The sequence below is a fragment of the Prinia subflava genome, chromosome 5 (assembly GCF_021018805.1).
Source record: "Prinia subflava isolate CZ2003 ecotype Zambia chromosome 5, Cam_Psub_1.2, whole genome shotgun sequence".
Taxonomy (NCBI): domain Eukaryota; kingdom Metazoa; phylum Chordata; class Aves; order Passeriformes; family Cisticolidae; genus Prinia; species Prinia subflava.
The window spans coordinates 16,393,142-16,415,981 of NC_086251.1; the positions used below are offsets into that span (position 1 = coordinate 16,393,142).

Below are 22,840 nucleotides of genomic sequence, written 5' to 3' on the forward strand. Positions count from 1 at the left end.
CAGGATGAGCCGCCAACGCCAGCAGACGTCAGTGCCATGGTCAGCAAGGTTGTGGTGAGCTCTGGGGCAGTCAGCTGGTGAAAGGCCACCAGTTTCCTGCCACAGGGATCTGTGCCACTCAGTGGCTTGTCACCAGGATGGTGGTGGCTCACACAAAGCACGGCCATGCATTCCTACAGCACTTGTTTGGGTGGGACGGCTGCTGCAAATCTAATCAGAGAAAAATGCCAGTCAGACCCTTGGGATGGGTCTGACCTGTCACACTGTCACAGCCCCAGCTGTACTCAAGCATTTGGTCTCTTAGGAATTACTGCAAGAGGAGCAAAGCACTTAGGAAGGCAGGACTGAGATGGTTTTTCCAGGTTATTTCCTCTAAAGCCTTTTTCGTTTGTGAGGAGTCAGATTCTGCCCTCCTGCTGTCAGAGTGGTGTGGCCAAATCAAGCTCCGGGGTGGTGGGGGAGCCCTGGAAGGCACAGCGTTGTCAGCAGCCGGGCACCGGGAGGTGCTTACATGAGAACTGCATCCAGTCCTGCAGCTGCCTTGCGGGAATCAGTGTTATTTTCCTATTACTTTACTGCCTCCATGACAAGGCAAACAAGGGGGAAAAAAGGGCTAAATCTCTCCCTTCCTTTTGTTTCATCCTTTCACACATGAAAATCCTTTCATGCAACTCCCAAGCTAGGAAAGCAAATGTGTCGGACTGAGAAAACATGTATTGAGAATAAACTCCATCCAGAAGTGGGGAGGAAGGGGAAATGAGAGAAGGGGTAAATTAGAAAAGGAATCTTTTGGATGCAGGAAAACAGGTGGGGGATTGTCTGGTCTGTGAAGGCAGGGTGTCTGCAATCTTTGTAACGATTAGATTTAATGGGACAGACACGTTTCTCTCCTTCACATCCCCTCCTCCTCTCAGCCTGAGGGGGAGAAAGGAGGGAGGTGGTGATGGGGAGGTGGCAGGGGAAGAGAAGATTTGAAAGAGTCTTTGACGTCAGCCCTGCCCTATAAAAAGCTGGCAAGGAGCTGGAAAGCAGACAGCAGAGCTCGTGGAAGAGCAAAGATGCCAACCCCGAACATCTCCACCTCTGCAGCCAAAGGCTTCCGCAGGGCGGTGTCGGAGCTGGACTCCAAGCAAGCCGAGGCCATCATGGTAAGACAACCCTACCCCACTTCTTTCCCCCCCCTCCAAAAACCACAACCTCTTCCACAGCTGTAGGCAGAGGCAGGCAGAGATAGATGGACCAACACTTTGTGGGACTTCCCCGACTTGGGCACATCTGGGCTCGAGGCTGGCAAAAGGAAATTACTCCAACTGTTCTCTCTACATACTGATACATGTGAAATGAAAACAGTTAAGGGGTGGAAACTTGAAATAATGAAACCACCTCAACCAAAAGTAAGGTGAATAACCCACAGACCTCATCAAGAATAACAAGGAATCCCCCTGTGAAAGGCAATTTGTAGATCTTAATGATTTCCAGATTTCAAGGCATTAAACTGCAGAGATTTCACCTGTTCTAGCATAATAAAAAAAGTGAGGCTGTCATTTCAGACAGCACACAAGGCACAGTCAGTTTAACTTGTTTGTTTGTGGCTGCTGTACCCAGTTTATCTCCCAAAACATCCTTCCCCCATTTCTGTTCCCAGCTCTCCTTGGTGTGTTCTCAGCCCTGTATTTAGCCCAGGGAAAGCTTCTGCACACACCAGATCCGAACGTGTCAGGGAAGGGAGAAGAAAACTTCCCCCTGAGCTGTCAACTGTCTTTAGAAAGCCAAGCCTGGCCGACCCATCAGACTTTCTGTAGGGAGAGGGACATTTCAGCTCTTCAAAGCCTTGCCAGGCAGGATGAGCTTGAAGATTCCTAATGGAGTCTTGGATGGTCCTGCGGGGCAAAGATGTGGATGGGCAGCAGGTGACAATGCAGGAGCCAAAACAGACAGTGGCAATGGGTGCACCAGGAGGGGACCCCCTTGGGATGCTTAGCAGGAGGAAACTTAGGAATAGAGATGGCTTAGGTAGCAGATATGTTTGGCAGATGTCTGTAGTGTGACTCCAGCAGGTCACTTTTAGAGCTCCCCTTTTCTCTCCCTGTTACCTTTTTCACCCACTCTCCTCTTAACCCTGTGCAATGCTCTGCCTCACTAAAATCAACCACTACATTGACAGAAAGGTGTTTTGGAGAGTGGAGTTTGCTGGAAAAGGAGGGAAACGTTTATGAAACAAGGAGGTAAGCTTGCTTTCTCTAATAAATGGAAATCAGGGAAGACATCCCTCTGACACAGTCCTTTTCATTCCGGCAAAATAATGAACACTTGAGTAGCCCTTGAAAACCTGATATTTTCCAGGCAGCTTGTAAAATCAGGATTTGAGATGCTCAGTGTCTGGAGAAGTGAAGAATGTTTGGTTATTACACCCTCTGGGGTTCTGCTCTGTGTTTTATGAAAAAACGGGCCACTGAACAGAGGGGCCAGAGGAGTTCAGATTCAACAGGTGAGCTGACAGGAGTGAGGCAACCTGCTTTGGGTGAGTGGCTCCTCCGGCCTGGAGGGTACACAAAGCCTTACTCTGTGTTGTTTTGAAATGGAAATTTTCAGGCAAGGGAAAACAAATAAAATGAAAACTTTGTCCTGTGAGGATTGCTCTGAGAGCTGGATGCATGAAAAGCTTTTCTCTTTGCTCTCACCTAGCACAGGAGGTCTCCACAACCCTGGCTTCTGCCTGGCAAGAGGCATGACTCTGCATTTGTATGTGACACCTCATGTCCCTGGCCCTCCTCTTGTCACTGTGACCGTGGGTGATCTGCCACACAGCCATCACCCACCATCACATCACCTCTGGCAGGTCTGAGGTGTTCCCTTGCCAGAGGAAACAGCAAACTGGGGGGGAAATCCAGACCTTTGCAATCCCAGAGCTCCTCTACACCAGCAGGTATTTTACATGTCAGCTGGGCCAGCCAAGCATCAAACTCCATGGAAAAATCTTTGGTTACATATTAAGTTTTTCTGCTGCTAATAGTTTTTGCAAGAGACCCTGGGACTGTAGCTAGCTAACCCTGGTTACAGAGCCAGGCAGGAGGCAGTCATTGGAATCAAAAAAGCAGGAAAAAGCACCCAGGAAAGCAGGGGTGGGACATTAATGTCCTCAGTCTTTACAATCCATCCTGATTGCTGCAAATAATAAGCTGGAGGGGAAAAGCAACAAAATAGCTCAGAACATAGTATTTTTAATGACAATACGCACGCTAGGCACTCTGAGTTGCAGCAAATTCGAGGAAGGAAAAATGAACAACCCCTTCATAAGAGGTGCAAGCTAACCTTCAGAAGAGGTGAATGAGTCAGGCCCTGGTTAGCAAATAAATGCTTTGCAAAATCAAATTACAGTTCTCACTGTAGCCAGATATACACTCAGGGAGCGAGTCTGCAAGGCAATTCAGAAATACCATATAATGGTGTCTTTGGAAGGAAGGAAGGCATTTATCATGAGATCAGTTTGGGTATTATATATGACACATTCCTAATTTCCAGCAAAAGAAGATAATAGACCAATGAGCATAAATGTGAGGGGGAAAGTTGAGGACAGTGAGACGGGGAACCTGCAGCCAGGCAGCCCTCACCTGGCAGAGGAGGCAGCAGGCAGGCAGACCCCTCTCAGCCCTCTTCTCCCAAGCAAAATTCAGCCTTTTCCTGCTTTGTTTTGATTTTTTTTTCAGTTTACCCACCTAAACTATGCCATCATGCAGCTAAAATCTTCCAGGACCCCTTGACAGGGACCAAAGCCCCCACTCCTGTCTGCCAGGGACCACCCAGTCCCAGCACATGTGTGGGACTGGTTGAGTCTCCTTCTCCTGGTGCAGCTTTCCAGTTACACAACTCTGGGATTTTCAACCCCACCCTGTTGGATTTTAACCTGATTTACAGCATAAATACGGGGGTCTGATTTCCCTCCTCCACCCTTCTCCAACCCAGCGGTTAAATCCTGCTGCACCTCTGGGCGCAGTGTGACAGAGCATCCTTAGGTAAAGCACTGCCTGGCTTGGGGTGGCTGTGGAGCTCATTTTTTCTGGCTGGCACAAGGCTGTTTGCCCTGCTTATTGCAGGCACTTTAAGGTAAACACCAGCTTAGCTTAAAACCTGGCAGTGATGGAAAACATGCTTAAAGCTGAGCACGTGCTCACAAGATTTTTAAGTTACAGCTGAGGTCACTTGTTAGATGTCTGCTCTCTTTGGGCACCAATACCACCAATTTAGACAAACAGCAGCATGCACTTATTTGTTAGAAGGTGTTTTTCTGTGCCCTGAGGAATAAAGGGTGGATCAGGAAATATAATTTTGGAGGGGTATCTCTACTGAAAAAGGGCCAGATAGAGGTGCGTGGGCTGGTGCCTCGATGTGCGGAGTTTTTGAGGCTGTCTTTAAATGTCAGCTTTACACTGCTAAAGCATTCAAGAGGATTCTCCCAGGAAACATAAGTTACTGATAGTGGGCTTTGAAAATCAGAGAGAAAATAAAAACTTTGCAGTCAATCAGGCTGCCTTTTTAAAAGCAAAACACTCTTAATTTTTGCAAGCTAGGGAAAGTGCTGCTTAGTTAGCATGTATCTCTTTTCTAAATATTTTCAATGCAATCACAGGGAAAACTGCAGCCAGCCCCACTCTGTGTCTTTCTTCAGTGCTGCCCCAGGTTTTCTTTTAGCAAGCTCTGGAGGTTTGTCATCTGGTTTGGATCTTGAACGCAGAAAACTGGAACCAGATGAGTTTCCTTGAAATAGGTTGTAGAAAGACCAAGAACAAATAGGTTTGTATATGAACTCTTAGTATAACAAAAGAAACAGCAGTGATTGAAATAGCTTATAGTTCACTATAAATATAAACAGGTGTCCTAACATGACCTCAGGCACAGAGTTGCATTTTAGGTTCAATTCCAAGTAACAGAAATCTGCGAGAGTTTGTTGAGACAAAACAAATCTACAGATAAGTGGGAGGAATTTATTTTCTGGGGTATATGGTTGTGGTTTCAATTACACTTCAATGGATAAGCATCCACTTAATGTCAAAAGTAAATGTCATATTGGATCCCAGGAGCAGTTTTGCTAAGCTGCTCTGCTAATACACCTGCAAACAGTTCATGTTTCCTGGCCAGGCCACAGCTGTGGGCTTCACCTGTCCCTCACAAAGTATCTTTTCTCAGATGACTTCAGGTTTATCTGATTTTTCTCCGGTTGAGTTCATCAGACACCTGAAAACCACATAAGATTGTTTCTGGGTTTTGGTGTTTTTGGAGAATATTGAAAACTGTTGCTAGGGGAGGTGAGGGGAGAAGCCCACTCTCCAATTATGCTAAAAAGATATTTTACACAGGTTTTTTTTCCCTGAAGCCCCACATTTCTGAAAATTCAATTCTAAAACCTCAGTCCTCATGAGCAGATCTTCCTCTACAAAGCCAGACAAGTCAGTCCAGCCTTTCCCTGCTTCCTCTGCTGACACATACCAGTCACATCTCATCCAGCTGCCGGGAATCCCTCTGACCTCCTACCTCTCTGTGAGCAGTGTTATTTATTTCTGTTCTGCCTTCAGTCTCCACGGTTCATTGGAAGACGTCAAAGCCTCATTGAAGATGCCAGGAAGGAAAGAGAGGCTGCAGCTGCTGCCACTGATGCCGCAGAGGCTACAGAGACCATTGTGTTTGAGGAGAAGGATGGGAGAGCCATGCTGAACCTCTTCTTCATGCTCAAGGGAGCCAAGACTTCACCACTGTCCCGTGTCCTTAAGGTATTTGAGGTGAGTACCTAATCTGTTGTGTGGTACTCAAGGAACACACTTCAGGTTTCATGACTGAGCTGTGAGAAGCATCACTTCAGTGCAATAGAGAAGACTCAATCTAGGCCTGCCGACTTCAATTATCAGTTAATTGTCTGGTATCTCTGAAGTCATGCTTTGCTGATGCCCCGGTGTGTCCTCACTTGCCATCACTAAGAAGGAGGCGTACCTCTGTCTTGCAGTGTTGTTAAGCTCTGGCCTTAATTTTGCTTAATCATTTTCAGATTCACACTCCACACCCTTATGGCTCATCGCATAGTCTGACAGCCCTCCCCACTGCTCAGCACTTCACTTTCAGGCACAGGGCTCTGATCCCACATTCAAAGTAAGCTGTGTGTCCTGCCTGACTACAGAACAAACTCACCTTGCGTGTGGATCATTACCACGCTGGTCCTCAGTCAAATAGTTACAGAAACAACTTTGCCCTGGGTGTAAAACTGGCATATTGATTTCAAAATTACCTCTCTACTTCAAGGACTATTCTGATTCAGCCTTCTGATGTTAAAGGTTCTGTTGGTTCCCCTCACAGATGCATCCTGTCTATGCCTTTAATACAAGGAAAACTGGTAACTGAGCTTTTTTCCCCTAGCCAGCAATGTAATGTTGCATTATATACGATCTCAGTGCCATGAATGGAAAGACTGAGATAAGTGCTGCCTATTTAAACAGTAATCCAAGCATGACAGCTTGCAGTCATGTAGTGTGTTTTCATCCAGAATGATTCAAAAGTGTTTTGCAAACTGAGGTTCTGAGATGCATTTTATCTATGGTAGTTTAATTTCATTGACTTCAGCAGTGAGAGGAGAGGACAATCTGTTCCTATTAACCAGTCACATGGCTTGTAAGGCCTCTGGATGTCTCTGGTCCACCCTCCTGCTCAGAGCAGGTCCAGTCACAGCAGGTTGTTTGGGGCACACGTTACAGTGAACCTGCTACTTAAAAACTGCAAACCTACAAAGAGTGTGTTTGGGGGATAAATATTTCCCTGAAATTGTAGGGCATTCTACTTATTCATTGCCCACTTAGTATTACCTCTGATAATCTTATGAAAAACATTTAGATCTTCAGCAATTACAATTCCTCTACAAGGACTGTTGCAAAAAAAGCTGTTTTCTAGGCAAAATATTGTTCTTGTCTCAAGACTGAAAGAACCTTTATGACAAACTTTTCAGACAAAACTCATGTGTTGCGATGACTGGGGTCTCCTTCCCAGAAGCACACAGATGCCAGATAAAGCATGACAAAACCACCAGTGTAACACTGAACAGGCTGCTCAGTGGGTATGAAACAGATGTGTAGCCTCTTGTACTTGGTTGATTTTATGTTACACTGCATTTAAACTCTGTAATTTAAACAATTTTTAAAACATCAAGCCAGAAGCTGTGGCAGCTTATGTTCAAATATTATTTATTTCTTCCTGGAGCAAAAAAGCTCTTTGAGCTTGTCACAGAGAGAGCTTTAAATATAATAAAAAGACAAGCATGTCAAGTCCCAACAGAGGCTGATTCATTTCCCAGGTCCCTCTGGCAATGCAGGTACAAGATATGAAAGCAGACGGGCATAATGACATTTGCCTCATCATGAACCAGGCTGCAGGGAAGCTGGTTTCACTCTTCTGTATGTGTTACATGCAGCTGAAGCATAGGTAATGCAATCACGGCTGTCAGATTAATGCAAAGGTATCGATTGTTGAGGGGACAATGTAATAGTGAAGTTGGTAGGTACATTAAAAACCACCATCCTAAACTTAATTTACCTGTGGCATCACATCTGTTCCTTCTCATCTTTTTGCCTCTGATTAACAAAAGAAATCATGTCCCTTCCCCTATCAAAGGTCTTGAGGGAACTTTGGGAAGGTTGGGTCATTGCCTAGAGCCTTGGACTTGTACTGCCAGTTTTCACTGAACTAAAGAAAATTTCCACAAATCTACCAGGGCCCTTTGGGAGACCACAGACGGCATTTCCTCCCCTTATTCCGTGGGGGAAGTCAGCTCCCACAGCGAGCCCAAACGACATCAGTGCTGGCGGTGAACCCAGCGGAGCGGCGGTGCGGGCGGGCCGCGGCAGCCGCGGCGTTCAGCACCACGGCCAGCGCCGCGCCGCCAGCCCGCCCGGGCCACGGGCCCCGCCACACCCGCACCGCACCGCCAGACCCGCACCGCACCCCGCGGGCCCCGCCAGACCCGCACAGCCCCGCCAGACCCGCACCGCCCCGCCAGACCCGCACCGCACCCCGCGGGCCCCGCCAGACCCGCACAGCCCCGCCAGACCCGCACCGCCCCGCCAGACCCGCACCGCACCCCGCGGGCCCCGCCAGACCCGCACAGCCCCGCCAGACCCGCACCGCCCCGCCAGACCCGCACCGCACCCCGCGGGCCCCGCCAGACCCGCACCGCACCCCGCACAGCCCCGCCAGACCCGCACCGCCCCGCCAGACCCGCACCGCACCCCGCGGGCCCCGCCACACCCGCACAGCCCCGCCAGACCCGCCAGACCCGCCAGACCCGCACCGCCCCGCACAGCCCCGCCACACCCGCACCTCACCCCGCACAGCCCCGCCAGCCCCGCCAGACCCGCACCACACCCTGCACCGGGCCCCGCCAGACCCGCACTGCCCCGCACCGCCCGGCCAGACCCGCCGGCACACACCTCGGGAGCTGCTGGGAAGAGAAGATGGGACGAGGCAGTCTGCCACATCAGCTGCTTCTCTTGAGCTTCTCCACCGTGGTGGAAGTCTTCTGTTGGTTGTTACTGAACAGCCTCGGTGTTTGTGCAGAGGGAAAAAATGTGGAGTTAATGGGAAAGTGTGTTTATATGGGAGGGAGGTGGGGGCGTGAAGAAAACAACAAGAAGGAATCCATCCTAGACTGTGATTGTTCATCCTGGAGAAGAGAAGGCTTCTTGGTCACCTAATTGCGGCCTCCTAACTACTGAAGGGGGCCAAGGGGAAAGATGGAGAGAGACTTTTTAAAAGAGCACATAGTGCCAGGACGGGGTGGGGGGGATTCAAACTGAAAGAGAGGTTTAGGTCAGATAGTAGGAAAAATTTTTACTGTGAGGGTGATGAGGCACTGGAATAGGCTGCCCAGAGTTTTGGATGCCCCCTCCCTGGGAGTATTAAAGGCCTGGTTGTATGGAGCTCCGAGCACCTGGTCTAGTGAAAGGTGTCCCTGTCCTTAGCAGGGAGGCTGGAATAAGATGATGCTTAAGGTCCCTTCTAACCCAAACCATTCTATATTTCTGTGTCCATATGGGCATCTTTGGGTAATAGTAGAAGGTGTTTCAAATGTTAATGTGGGTTTTTTTTCTTCTTTTCCATGTGTCAAAAGACATTTGAAGCTAAAATTCATCACCTGGAGACCAGGCTTAGCCGAAAGCCCCGTGAAGGGAGCGCTGAACTGGAATACTTTGTGCGCTGTGAAGTCCACAGCTCTGACCTCAATACTTTCATTAGCTCCATCAAGAGGGTAGCAGAAGATGTGAGGACCACTAAGGAAGACAAATGTAAGGAGCGTACAAAAATTTTCATTTGTGTGGAGAGGCTGGGGTCTCCCTGTAGAAACAGGGTGGAGACTTCATTATTCCCAGTAAAGGGAAAGGGCTGCAGTGTGCTTAGTTTGGGCAAACCAGAAGGGACTGCCTCTGGGATACCTGAATCCTGAAAGTAATTTCCCTCCTTGTCCTTTACTCAACAGACTCCATTGCCCATTCTTCTGGTAAAAGATCAAAAAAAAAAATAGAAATAAGAGGTCAAATTTCATGCTTTATTCACACCTCTCTTAATGAGTTCTCCGTCCCTACTCCAGCATTTTATATTATAAATGCAAAGTAGTGTCCTATCGAAGTGTTAGGACCTCTGTACAGATTCAAGCACTAATCTACAAGACACTTCCTGTGCCATCCTGTTCTGAAGATAGGATGATTATTGTAGAATAATACTGTAGGAGAATAACTCTAGAGATCCCTAGAGATCTATGACCAGCAGGATCTCTGGGTGTTTTTTTAACGTGACTCATTCAGTAAAATCTAATTTTCATCTTCTTCTTTAATTTTGTCATAAAATACTCTGCTGAGTGATGGGCAAGGAAGTCATAAAATGCAGATCATGGCATTACACATGACTGTAGGAAAAGAGCATTGAGATTGTGAAACTACTGCCTGGAAGTAGCTGGAAGTGCCATGTTGCATGTGTGCATTTGGTACACCAGATCAGGTGTATCTTACTCAATCTCAGAGCCCCTTCTCTTTAGGGGAGCTTCATCTCCACAGATGGACTGTCACTTTCTCTCTCCACACAGTTCACTGGTTTCCCAGGAAAATCTGTGAATTGGACAAGTGCCACCATTTGGTCACCAAGTTTGACCCTGACTTGGATCTGGATCACCCGGTGAGTGAGTCTGTGCGTGCACCCCCTCCCGCTGAGCTGTCCTGCAGAGGCAGGGAGCTGAGAACACCTATCAGTGCAGCTGATCAGGGGTCTGCAGTGCGATTGCTGCCTTGAGAGATGTCTCTCCAGCCAGTGATGGATTTTCCTGGGTGAGAAACTTTAGTAACTCATTAAATTCCTGTCTCTGTTCCTATTTGTCACCACAGGGCTACTCTGACCAAGTATATCGCCAGAGAAGGAAATCAATAGCAGAGATTGCTTTTCACTATAAGCAGTAAGTCTCCTTCCTAACATTCATGTGGGGATAATGGCATGTCAATGAGCCTATTGGCAATCATTTTACTACCTGTATGACACCTCTCTTCATTTATGTTTTGTCTCCCCATTCAGCCTTTCCAGCTCCCTTCGTGTCTGTCTTCTCTCTTTGCATTACAGTCTCTTTTTAATTAAAAAAAATATCTGTTGTCATTAATTCATACATTGGTAAGGATATAGTAAGAGTAAATCTCCAGCATAACAAAAGCCATATATATATATCCATCAGACCTCAAACTTCATTTGGAAATGTAGCATCTCTTTAGAATGGCATCTAATTTTGACTGCAGTGTTTCAATGCTGAAAAAGCTACCCCATGCCCAGGAAATTTGTTCCAAGGGTTCATTATCCTGGTCATGAAAAAATGTGGATTTTATTTCTAAGCTGGGCTTCAATAGCTTTAGCTTTTACCCAATGGATCACACATGCCTTTCATCTACTAGATAAAATACTACTATCAGATTTTTTTTGTTTTTGCTATGAGGGTATTTATAGGCTAAATGATTCACCTCCTAACTCTGTCTGCTAAATTAAATAGATTCCAGTAATGTTCTCATCATTGTCTTATATAGATTTAAGACTGTGTCTTGCAGTCTTACTTAATACTTCTGTTCTGATATATGCAGTGCTAGCACTCAGCGTGTTCACTACAACATCAAACAGAGTCTATGTTCAGTTAGGTTTGTAAAATGCTCCTCAGATCCTATTCAGTGACGCTGCCTTTCACCGTAGCATTCCCTCTCTGAGCAGGACTTTAAGTGCTGAGAGCAGACTACAGAAATTATCTGGGTCACCTGTTTGAGCAACCTCTGCAACTGGTGTGATCCCAGTGAGGGTTTCTGCTGTTGGTTCTCAAGTACTTTGCCAATTTGAAGCCCAGAATATGGACAATGATGTTTTTATCCTGTTCAAATACTAAACGTGCAGAAAGTCATGGGGCCAGAGGAAGAGTCTCAAGTGACACAGGGATAAATACTGTCCTAAGATGAGGCACCAGTTTAAGAGGTTTTCTCTAACATCTCACCTGCAAGTTAGCATTTATGAGCCTGTGTATTTATAAGCATTTATGTGTAGCATCCCTTCAGGAACTGTGCTTTACAATATATGAATATCTCATTTGTCCAGACACAAAAAAAGAAAGATGTAGGAAATACAATTCATAACTGTGATGAGAAAAAGCAAAACTGTCAGTCTTCTTTCATCAATGCCCCTCTACATCAATGTTGAGATTTTCTTTTCCTGCCATCCTTAATCTTACTGACAATATATTTTCCTGCAGGTCAAATGCATTTAGTTTTCCGTATTAGCTGCTTTTATCTCCCAGCCACTGGTTCATTCTTGGAGCCGTCAGCTCCCTGAAGTCCAGACATATGAAATGAATTTATTTTCACACACAGGGTTTTTCAATTTTTTCTGGTGCAAACCATTTTTTTTCCTGGTAAATGCTATGCCTGCTAAAATCTTGCTCATCCCTTGTTCATTTATAATCTCTGACCAGACTCATTCTTTTCTTTGCATCTATGTATTTTTTACACCTGTACAAATGACCCAGTACTAAGGCTCCATCTTTCCTGTCACCCCCTTCTGTGGTTTTTAAAGAAGATTGATGAATGTCATGCAGAGCTTCTCCAAAGTGCTCCTCTCTCAGAGGGAAGAGGAGCCTGGCTGGGGCTCTGCTCAGTAATGGTGCCTTTGCTTTGCAGTGGGGACCCGATCCCTCACGTGGAGTACACGGCAGAGGAGACAGCTACCTGGTGAGTACTGATTTCATCATTAGTGCTGATTTAACTACTAGTGCTTCACCACTAGGAGCTAGGAATCAAAACCCAAATATTTAGGGTATGACCTCTAGAAAAATGCGTCAGGAGTGCAAGCATGCTACTCAATGGCTTGTTGTAGAACACACCTTCATGCTGCAGCCCACAGGAGTTTCCTCCAAAAGAGCCCCTCCACAGAGCAAGGTAGATAATTTGGAGTCACACTTCTCTAAGGGTCCTGACTCAGTAGCAGCCTCCAAAGAGCAGTTATCACAGCTGCAGGAATGAGGTATGAGGCCCATGGTGAATATCTGTGTGGTACCTCACAGCCCCCACTTAGGAAAACACTCCCTTGGAATGTGATTTTTCCCAGGAGTGTTGCTGCAGGAGTGTTTCTGAAAACAAGGCCAGCTCATATGAGCTGAGTACACAGGCATCTCAACAAAGTCGTCTCCTGGTTCTATTGACTGTCTTCACAGTGCAACCTCAGGAGTTAACCAACTGGGAATATTTTAATTCCAGTTAATACCTTTTATACAGTCCTCCATAGAGGTCTGTGCAGCTGCTATGCAGCTGCTGCTGTCTTTGCAGGTTCATTTGAGTGTGTGCCTGTATGTTTACATACCTCCATCAGTGTGCAGAGACGTTGACTTAGGTGGAGAAAGGCAAAAGGACATGGAGCCTAAAGACATGAGTCCCTGATAGTGCATAGCCAAAGCACAGGGGAGGACTGGACACATTAACCAGTGAATGTCTGCCACTTCTCCTCCTGAAGGAAGGAGGTGTACAGCACCCTGAAGAGCTTGTACCCCACCCATGCCTGTAAGGAGTACCTTGAAGCTTTCAGTCTACTGGAGAAATTCTGTGGCTACAATGAGAACAACATCCCTCAGCTGGAGGAGGTTTCCCGCTTCCTGAAAGGTGGGTATGAGCCCAGGGGACCCAGGTTCAGGGTCTGCCAGTGGGGGCAGCTACAGAGGGGAAGCCTGAACCCAAGGGAGTAGTGTGTGAGCTGAGATTTAGCAGGAGAGCTGGTGGCCTGTGCATTGCCCACAGAGGACAGAGGTAGAGCCCAAGCGGTGGGCACTGCAGCTGAACACAGCGGGCTGTGACTGGAGGGCAAGCCCGTGGTCAGATGATCCTACTGAGCACCTGGAGAGCAGAGCAGGTGTTGTTCCTGGTAGGAGCAGAGAGCTTAGGCCGGTGCAGCGCTTCGCTCACCGTGCTGGGAGCAGCAGCGCAGCCCGGGGCCGTGCACCCCACAGACGGTGTGTGCTGTTCCAGAGAGGACCGGCTTCCAGCTCCGGCCGGTGGCCGGCCTGCTGTCCGCGCGGGACTTCCTGGCCAGCCTGGCCTTCCGCGTCTTCCAGTGCACGCAGTACATCCGCCACGCGTCCTCGCCCATGCACTCCCCCGAGCCGTGAGTATCGCCCGGCCCCACGGCCTCCCTGCCCACAAAGCCTGCCAGCAGCTACCCTCTTCCCCCAACAGACACACTCTGTCTGCTGCTGACTGCCTTTTCCTCCTTTCCCCCCTCCCGTCGGCAGGGATTGCTGTCACGAGCTGCTGGGGCACGTCCCGATGCTGGCTGATAAGACATTTGCCCAGTTCTCTCAGGTAAGGTGTTATCTGCCTTCTACGCCTTGAGAGGTGGGGATCCAAACCCCGATGTTGTCACCTAAACCTTTCTTGCTCTCATTAACCGTGATGTTCCAGAGTTCTAGTGATGGACCAAGACCCTAATACTGACTCTGCAACTACATGGTTTTAGTCTGAGCACGATGAAGTCCCAGCAGATGACTGACACTGCAGGGCAGCAATATGTGTGGTCTTGTGGCAATAAAACAGAGCAATCAATGTCTGAGGCCCTCAGACCAAACCTGTCCTGATGTTTGCCCCTTCCCTTCTCTTCCTAGGACATTGGACTGGCGTCTCTGGGAGCAACTGATGAAGAAATTGAGAAACTAGCAACAGTAAGTTTTTCCCTTTGCTGGATATGGGGCACAACACCTCCAGCAGTGCTTATATGGTATCAAGGGGACTGGTCCAGCCTGGTATTCCAAGATATCCAGGCTCAGAGCTCCCACCCAAGCTGCCCCAGCCCTGCTCTTTTCATGATGACTGTGCAGAGCAGAGATCAGTTAAAGAACAGAGCTCGCTTGCACATTAACCCAATTTTCTCGGGCACCAGTAGTATCATCAAGCATCGTATTTCCAACAGCAGCACTACTGGGACTCTTTGGGATGGGATTAAATGACATCTCCTTCCTTTGGCTCTCCCTCAGCAAGGTGACCTGTCCTGCTCCAAGGACACCAAACAACATCATCTCACAGCAGATGGAACAAGCCCAGAGACACAGACTCTGTCCTGGTGTAGCAGCAACTTAGTTTAGCACTTTTCTCTGAAAGCAAAGTGTGGAGAGGGGATGAAGAGGCAGGTGCCTGTTCCTTTAAACAACTCCAGACCCTGGCCATGATTCAAGGGCTCAGAAGTGACAGGGAGATTAGGATGAGGAGCTGTGTCTCACAGGAATTTTTCTTTTTCTTTTCACAGCTTTACTGGTTTACAGTGGAGTTTGGGCTCTGCAGACAGAATGGAATAGTCAAAGCCTACGGAGCTGGACTCCTCTCTTCCTATGGGGAGCTCATAGTAAGTCCCACCATAACTTGCCTCTGCTCCAGACCCTGTAGAATAAAGCGCCTTCTGCTTCTGCACAACGACTTTCCTCAATCCGTTCTCCACCTCTGCCTACCCCATACGTGCTCCCCAATCCCCTTGGTTTCATGCTGGATTTTTTCTGCTGTGTTCACAGCACTCCTTGTCAGACGAACCAGAGGTGCGGGACTTTGACCCTGATGCTGCAGCTGTCCAGCCCTACCAGGACCAGAACTACCAGCCTGTTTATTTTGTGTCCGAGAGCTTCAGCGATGCCAAAAACAAACTGAGGTAGGACTGGGCAATGAGAGAGACCCAAACAATAAGAAATTAAGATGTTATATCTTGAAACAGGGCTTGACATTGTGGCTGCTTTCAGTCAAAGTTCTCTGAAGTGTTCTGAAAACTTTGAGCAGGTTTTCCAAAGTAAAGCAGTTCTCCGGTTCCTACAGGGAGCATGCTTGACATGAATAGTTCTATCCAGGGGAAAAAAACGAATTTTTGCCTCCTAGGCTGGTAAACATGTGTGAGTGGGCCCCAGACACCATCTCACCATGGTTATTGTGTTTCCCCATCCCATGGGACTGCAAACAGGATGGTAAGTGTCAGCTCTATCCACAGACGTGTTCAGAAGAGCATTTTCTTAATCATGCCCAGATTGCCCACAGGAGGAAAGCCCAGTCCTTAGATTGCTTTGATTGACAGAGGAAAAGCTTTGCCTATACCATATTTATCTTTGCTTAGGAAAGAGACAGGATGAGGCGAACATGACGTATATGACTTTACAGTTCCTGCAAGGGGGGTATTTAATATAAATAACGTGGTGTGGACTGCTATATTTCAACTCCTGCTTTTATTACCCTCACTTGCACTGTTCATACAACCTGGAGTCCAGCTGTTCAAAAGCAAGCACTGGGAGAGCCCGTGCTCACACACATACACAAGGTTGCTTTAAAAAACCCAACTGCTGCCTAATGAGTCATTTCCTTGCATTTAAAAAGGGAAAATACACCACATACAGAGCCAAGATTAGGCTAGAGGGTCTTGACTGTGACAAGCACTGTAAATGATCCTCTTTAAAGATCTCAGGGACCACACAGATGCTACTCTGTGAGGTGAAAGCATTGAAACATCGTTTCTTTTGCATTACTGGCAGCTGCCACCACGGGCCTGACTATTAGTGTTACACCTGGAGAGAAACCTCTCTTCTCAGGAAGGACACACTCCTCCCGTGCCCTTCCAAGCAGCCATGCTGTATCTATAAGTCTTCAAAAGGTGTCAAGTGAGCACACCCATTTTGGAGGGCAGGTTTCTAGCCATTAGCAGCTGTGCTATGAGCCATCGCTGTGGCTGATGACATTAACAAGAAAGGTGAGCAGGACTTTGCCAGGTAGAACTGAGAGGAACCACATCTTTTAGGAGGAGGACAATGTGAGTAGGCAGAAACCTCCTTTGTTTACACTTTTTTCGTTGTTTTCTTGCAATGGCATGGCAGCTTGCTGTCAGCGCCAGCCTGCACCTTGGACCGTGTTTCCCCTTGGCCCTCTGTGCTGTGTTTTCCCCCAGATCCCTCCAATTCTGGCTTAGGCATGAAGTACCAGCTAGAGGAACATCTGTCTCCATCTGGGGAAGGGCTGCGCTTCCCCAGCCCTGCGCCAGAGCAGACCCGCGGTAGCCACCAGAGGGTAGCCTAAGCTAAGCAATTCAGGAGCGAAAGGGTGAAGCCGCAGCAGAGGAGAGGAGCATGCATGCCTGTTGTTAGCGCTGTTTGTCTCCTCATGTTCTCAAGCCTTTCCAGCATGGGACTGCAGCCACAAGCACCTAACCTTACATTTCCAGCTCCATGTTCACACAATCCCCTCATGAAAAAACCCTACCTTGTCAAGTACACAAATCTTAGTGCTGCAAGTGAATGTGGGGAAAGCCTGGCCTTGATTTGCTTTCATTTGACCACATACTGCTCCATTAGAAAAGCAACAACAAGGTCTTGCTCTTGAGAGATATCAGGTAAAATCTCAAGTTCATCACTGAGATTCAGACTGCATTTGGCTTTAGGTACAGAAGTGCAGCTTTGCTGAAGCACAAGGCTTTGGTAACACTAGTCTCATCCTCTAGCTCAGGTTTGAGCCACTGCCTGTCAAATCTATCCCTAATATGCCACACAGCTAGTGCCCCCCTCCCCAAGCAGAGATTAGCCAGTAAATGCATGTCAGAAAGGATTTAGTAATATAATACGATAATTCCACGGGCTTTCCCTGCAATTAGCTTCTAAATCTCCTTGGCATTTTTTTGAAAAAGAAATTGCAGCAGTGGATGCCTGGCAATGGCCATGGAGGTGACCAGTTTGATGTACCCTCCTGTTTGGTACAGCCCACAGAAAGCCACAGTCAAGCTCATGGTCTTCCTCTGAATAACAGAAGGGACCTCAGCTACTGCTATAGTGGAGCTAGAAAGGTGGAAACGCTGCCTAAAGGAGGCATTAACCTGTGGTGATCTTCCTGGGTAAATGGTGATGAGTAGGAGGGAAACTCAGGACCCATCTCTTGTACCCAGCCTTCTGCACCCTTCCCTTGCAGGAGCTACGCGGCGCACATCAAGCGTCCCTTCTCGGTGAAATACGAGCCCTACACGCACAGCATCGAGCTCCTGGACAGCCCTCAGACGATCTGCCACTCCCTGGAGAGCGTAAGGGATGAGCTGCACTCGCTGATTAACGCGCTCAATGTTATCAGTTAATACAAGAACTGAGCCATTTCCGTCCCCTCTCAGCCCCACCCAACGTGCCCGCCCTGACCTCACCTCGCTCCCGGCTGATAATTCCTACCTGTCCTCTCCAAACATTGGCACTGCTGCCTGTCACCACGCTACCCCAACAGCTTTCCACTTTTGTATGTAGGGCCAGCTCGGGGGAGGGCAGCGGGACGCACCCGAGGCCTCCTGGCTTTTTGGGTAGCTTTTCTATTGACTGCTGGAAGAGGCTTAGCAGAGACAAAAAGCATGGCCATGCTAAAAATTTGAAGTCAAGAGCTGTGTGCTAGGTTCCTGGGTGCAAGGAAGAGGAGAAAATCTACTTTATTTAAAAGAAAAAAAAGGAAAAAAAAAAAGAGATAGTTGTTTTAATTTAATCTGCCTTTTTTATCCCCAAAGCAACTCCATGAGTCTTGTTCTTAGTTACCCAAATATTAGTATCACCTGATATAGCTCAGGTGTGTGACTAATGCTATTGCTAGCCATTTCCAAGGAAGGTAAACATCTGGCTTGGGTGCTCAAACTCAGTTTCATGCCGTTTTCAGAATAGATATTAATGGCTTGATCTGACCCAAAGCTCTCGGCTTTCCTTCCCCTGCTTTTGCCCTTCTTATCTGCTTGCAGGCTGTCTCATAACTTAGCGGTTTGCTCAGAAGTTTGGCCCAAGGTTATGCAGCTGTGCAGTATCAGAGCTGGGCTTGGGATGTGTGGAGGCTGCTAAACAGCTGTGGGGGACAGCGAAGGGGAGAATCACACAGAGCTGTTTGCATGATCATTTATAACATTTCTCTGTCGACTTCTGCCATCCTCATCCACGATATATGATTTTTATAATTTTCTCTTTAAAGAACTGCAAGACTTGGCAGTGAGGTTTTGGCTATTAACATGGCTAACATTGTTCTCCAGTGTTACTTCTACCGTGGGTCAGTCATAATAATTTACAATCCATTACTCTTTATCCCACTTCAGACCTCCACATATATGCGCTTTACCTCCACTTCTCTCAAATTTTAACTCCTTAGCTACTGACAGCACTTAGTCTCCTGCCTGCTTCGGTCTCTCATTTCTGTTTCTTTTCTTATTTGACCCTTCCTCCTAAATTCCTCCTAAATTGCTTAAAAGGCCATTACTGAAATCAGCAGTTTGACACCAGGGTTAGCTGCTTTTCCTCAAGCTGTTTCTTCTCTTCAGATTTTCCTGTAAACTGATAAAACTACTGAGTTCATTCAGTTATTGTCATTTTAGAGCACTTTTTCCAAAACTGCAGCTATGATTTCCCAATCTGGGTGGATCCAGATCATGAGCTGTAACTCTCAAGGCTCCCTTAAGAGCTGTAACAAATTTTCATTTGGGTTCTTCAGATATTACTATTAGATTAAGTAGCTGGATCAAGATATGCAAGACTAAAGCAGGCTAGGCCACAGTTTAGCTATCTAGCCATGAAAATCTTACTGGTGACTTCAGTAGGACAGACTAAAACAAACAAAAATAAAAACAAAAACAAAACAAAAACCCGAAACAAACAAAGATAAACAGGCAAGTTATAACAATTAAGTCTGTGTAGTTAATGCATGGGTTATAACCTTGTTAACAAGACCAGTGCCACTTTACTGGTCTGCAGGTTGCTGTTTCTCCTCTCCTTTGTAGTGCCCAGCTCTTGGGTTGCTACCTGTGAGAGCAGCAAGGATGCTCCAAACCCTGCAGCAATGCCAGGCTCCTGATCAGGACCGGGCAGGGAATCTCTGTGGAGGTGTTTGTTTTCTGGTCTGGCTTCCAGAACTGTGAATGTTTGAATGTGATGATCTCTAGCTGTCCAAAGCACTCCACAGTCATTATCTGCCTTCATAAATATCAAAAGTTAATGCAATTTGTAAAAAGACCAAACATATTAATATGGAGTGAAAAGCCAATTTAGGAATCCTTGCAACTGCAGGAGACCTCACCTCCTCTGCCTTGTCTTGGAGTTTGCATTGCTGTTCCCTGACTCTGTCAGCTGCTGCTTTTTTGAGGAGCTGCAATAAAATCTGCTGTCCTGCAAAAATAGCAAATAAGCAAAACTTGCAGCGTACCCCAGCACCATGAGTGTGCAAGCACACGAACAGATGTGCTGCAGCTGGGGAAAGGTGAGCACCAGGAAGGTTGCACTCCCCTGCCTTTGGGACACGAGGCTGAGCCGGGGCAGGCTCTGAGTACAGGGGCTCCGGCTGCACAGGCGCCAGAGGTCCCTCCCTGGGCCATTTTAGGTGTCTCTGTTCTTGACAAATTTGTGACAGATTCCAGAATTTTTTGGCCCCTTAGGGAAATATCTGAGAAAACATGAACTCGTTTATATTTACTATTGCCCTCACCTATTTAATATCTTAGAGGATTTATCTTATTAGTGACTTAATAGGTCCCCTTTCACTTTGTCTCTAAGCCTTGTTCCTTTTTATCTGTTTTCAAATATGCTACTTGGTTCCTTATTTCAGCAGCCGTGTATGAATTGGAGCCTTGCTCTCTCATCTTACACATTTTTCTCATGTTGCTTCTTCTACCAAAGCATTGCTTTCTTCTTTATCTTGCCATAATATTTTAGACTCTTAGACACAGGGCCACTAAGAGACAGGCTATCCAAACAAAATATGGTAGAGTTGTAAACCAAGCCTGCTTTAAAGCTACTGATAGCGAGGTTAACTTTTTAGCCCATTATTTTGGATATTGTCCTACAATTGCCTTTAGATTCTTTTTAATAGTCCGACTCATTTCTTTCTACCATTCTGGGTGATTTCAGGTGGTAGGGTTTTTACAGTTCTTGCTTAATCCCCAGGCTAGTTATAAAGACTTGAATCCTTCACTTAAACCCTCCCCTTCCCCACCCTCCCCTCTGTTCATCTTATCCTGTCTCAGGTGCTGTTCCACACCTGTGAACAGTTTGCTGTGACAGAATTGTTACAGTTCCAGAGGTTGTATTCCTTTTAGGTGGAAGAACCTCAGCCTGCCCAGGAAAGGTGTTTATTTACTGATATTCTTCTTTAGTTTGTGACAGTTTATTGGGGTGATCCCTTGGCTGTATTTGTTGCAGTCTTTAGTTTAGCCAATGCAGTAGAGTTGGCAGCTTTCTTTTACTAATCCACTTCTGCACGCCTTACGCAATTTTAATTTTTGTCCTATGTTTCTTACTTCATTTGAGGCCAAGTATAAACTCTTTGCACTCTTTTCGGAGTACCCTGCACTTTTTAATGTAGCTCATTATGACAGTTACCTTAGACTGTCATAATGAGCTACATGAAGAAGCGTGGCATGCTCTTATTCAACTGGCCACACTATTGGTGCCACCTTTTTTAGCTGAGACCTGTTTGGGGCTGCAGTAAACAAAGTCTGAGTTAATTTGTCTACTTGCTTACTAAATTATTTCTCAGTATTGCTTGTAGCCTTAACGTTACTTTAAGATCCTTTACATATATTTTATTTCCACTCTCCCTCTAAGCTTTTAATGTGGAACTTCTGTTTTCTTCATAGGTGTCCCACCCTGTGCTTACCACTGCTTTTCTCCCCATTAAGCAACCAGTATTTTGTTCTACTACTGCATAGCAGCTATCTGTAGGGAGATGTTGGTAGAAGGGTTTGTCATCTACTCACAGCCTGTAAGCTCCTTGGCATGATCCTTTCTCTAGTTTGCCCACTATTTGTTCCCTCATTCCACTGATAAGAGTGTCTTGGGTTATTTTTCCTCTTTGTTCAAATGTAGCACTCCCATGAGCATGCAGTACTTTGGTTCATTCCTGGTTTCCATTCAAAGGATATCCACATTAATATCAATTTCTTCCCTTTGTGTGTAAAAGCAGAGTAGAAGCAGACTGGGGTACAACTGCACAGTCGAGGGGAAACGCCTCCAACTCCATCACAGCCCAGACTGCCCCTAACCAGGTTTTCTCATGGTCAAGGAAATTTTGGTCCAGCCACTGGAAAGGACTCATATGCTACTGGTATCCATTTTCCTCCACTATTTCTCTGTAACAGCACTGCTCCCACAGTATCAGCTCCTGTTGAAATTCTTGTTATGAATAATTTTCCTTTAACTAGGAATTTGAGTGCAGAAGCTTTTCAAGCAGCTTCTTTCATGTCAGATAAAGCAGTGTTTTGGTCTTTGCTCCAGCTCTCTCCCTGATTCTTTTCCTGTCATTTCCATAACGCTCTGCTGCTATTAGCAAAGATGGATACACTGCCATAAGATACTAGCACAGCTATAGATATGCTTCCATAAGAAATAAAATTCTCCCAGCACTCTTCAGAGTTGGGATTGATTAGTGGGAGTCTTCATTTCACAGAAAGCTTAGCCTTTCTAGCATTTATCCATCTTCTTGTTTCAACAGTTTCAGAGTCCAGGCATTTAACTCAAGGTTGTTTTAATTGTGCCATATTCAAGCTGACATTAAATCCTGTTTGGTCTATCAATTTTAAATCTCAGCTGTATCTCTCTTGTACCTCTTCTTCTGCAGCTGTGGTTCCCTGAATATCATCACATAAGGCAATCTCTTCTCTTTGTCCCCTGCACACATCGTTCAAACCCTTTGCTCACACAAGCGTGTGCAGCAGGGCAGGTGCTCGGCCCTGTGGGATGCAAGTAAAGGTATATTGTTTGTGTCCTAATGTGAAAGCAGCTCTGTCAATTGCTTCTTCCCCTGCATTTTGCCATATGGAAGCTTCGTGTGAATCGTGAGGGTGCATTTGTGCCACTACCTCTCCTGATTCGTCTGCTGTCCAAGGAGCCTGACTCAGCCTCGGGGCTGCCAGGGACCATGGAGACACCTGTGCTCCACTGGGAGTGGGTGGTGTCTCCATGGTGTCATGTCCTGCTGCTCATGTCCATGACATTCCAGCAGGTCCCTATCAGTTTATTACAGACTCTCCATCTTCCTCCAGCTTATGGACTGGTAGTGATTGTGCCAGTTGGGTCCTTGTCTTACCGTCCTGCTGAGCAATTTGATTAAATGCTCATGGTGGCAAGATTAAAGATTTATCAAGGAGGTGCCCAATGTACAATGGATAAAAGCTGGTGGAGCACACACTAATCAATTTACCACTTAATCGTCATTTAATTCTAGATATAAGCAGTTTCTCTACTGTTGTGCTTCCTTTCAGTGGCTTCATATCTGCAGCTACCTGCCTTGGGGTCATTTTTTTT

At 46.7% G+C, this 22,840-nt stretch overlaps 1 protein-coding gene across 1 annotated transcript; it reads left to right on the forward strand.

Moving 5' to 3' along the window:
- The first annotated feature begins 1,058 nt into the window (after window positions 1–1,058).
- TH (tyrosine hydroxylase) lies at window positions 1,059–18,349 on the forward strand. The gene is made up of 13 exons (XM_063397322.1): window positions 1,059–1,148; window positions 5,571–5,774; window positions 9,143–9,317; window positions 10,112–10,200; window positions 10,407–10,474; window positions 12,219–12,269; window positions 13,048–13,193; window positions 13,557–13,692; window positions 13,820–13,889; window positions 14,189–14,245; window positions 14,827–14,922; window positions 15,086–15,219; window positions 17,505–18,349. Exons 1-13 carry the CDS (start codon window positions 1,059–1,061, stop codon window positions 17,662–17,664), a joined length of 1,476 nt encoding a protein of 491 aa, XP_063253392.1. The 3' UTR covers window positions 17,665–18,349.
- Window positions 18,350–22,840: the final 4,491 nt, after the last annotated feature.

Excerpts from the sequence above, each read along its gene's own strand:
- TH (XM_063397322.1), top strand. The coding sequence starts at position 1,059 with ATGCCAACCCCGAACATCTCCACCTCTGCAGCCAAAGGCTTCCGCAGG. Across the intron at positions 13,194-13,556 it reads GGTTTCCCGCTTCCTGAAAG|AGAGGACCGGCTTCCAGCTC; the intron begins GTGGGTATGAGC and ends GTGCTGTTCCAG. Across the intron at positions 13,890-14,188 it reads CATTTGCCCAGTTCTCTCAG|GACATTGGACTGGCGTCTCT; the intron begins GTAAGGTGTTAT and ends TTCTCTTCCTAG.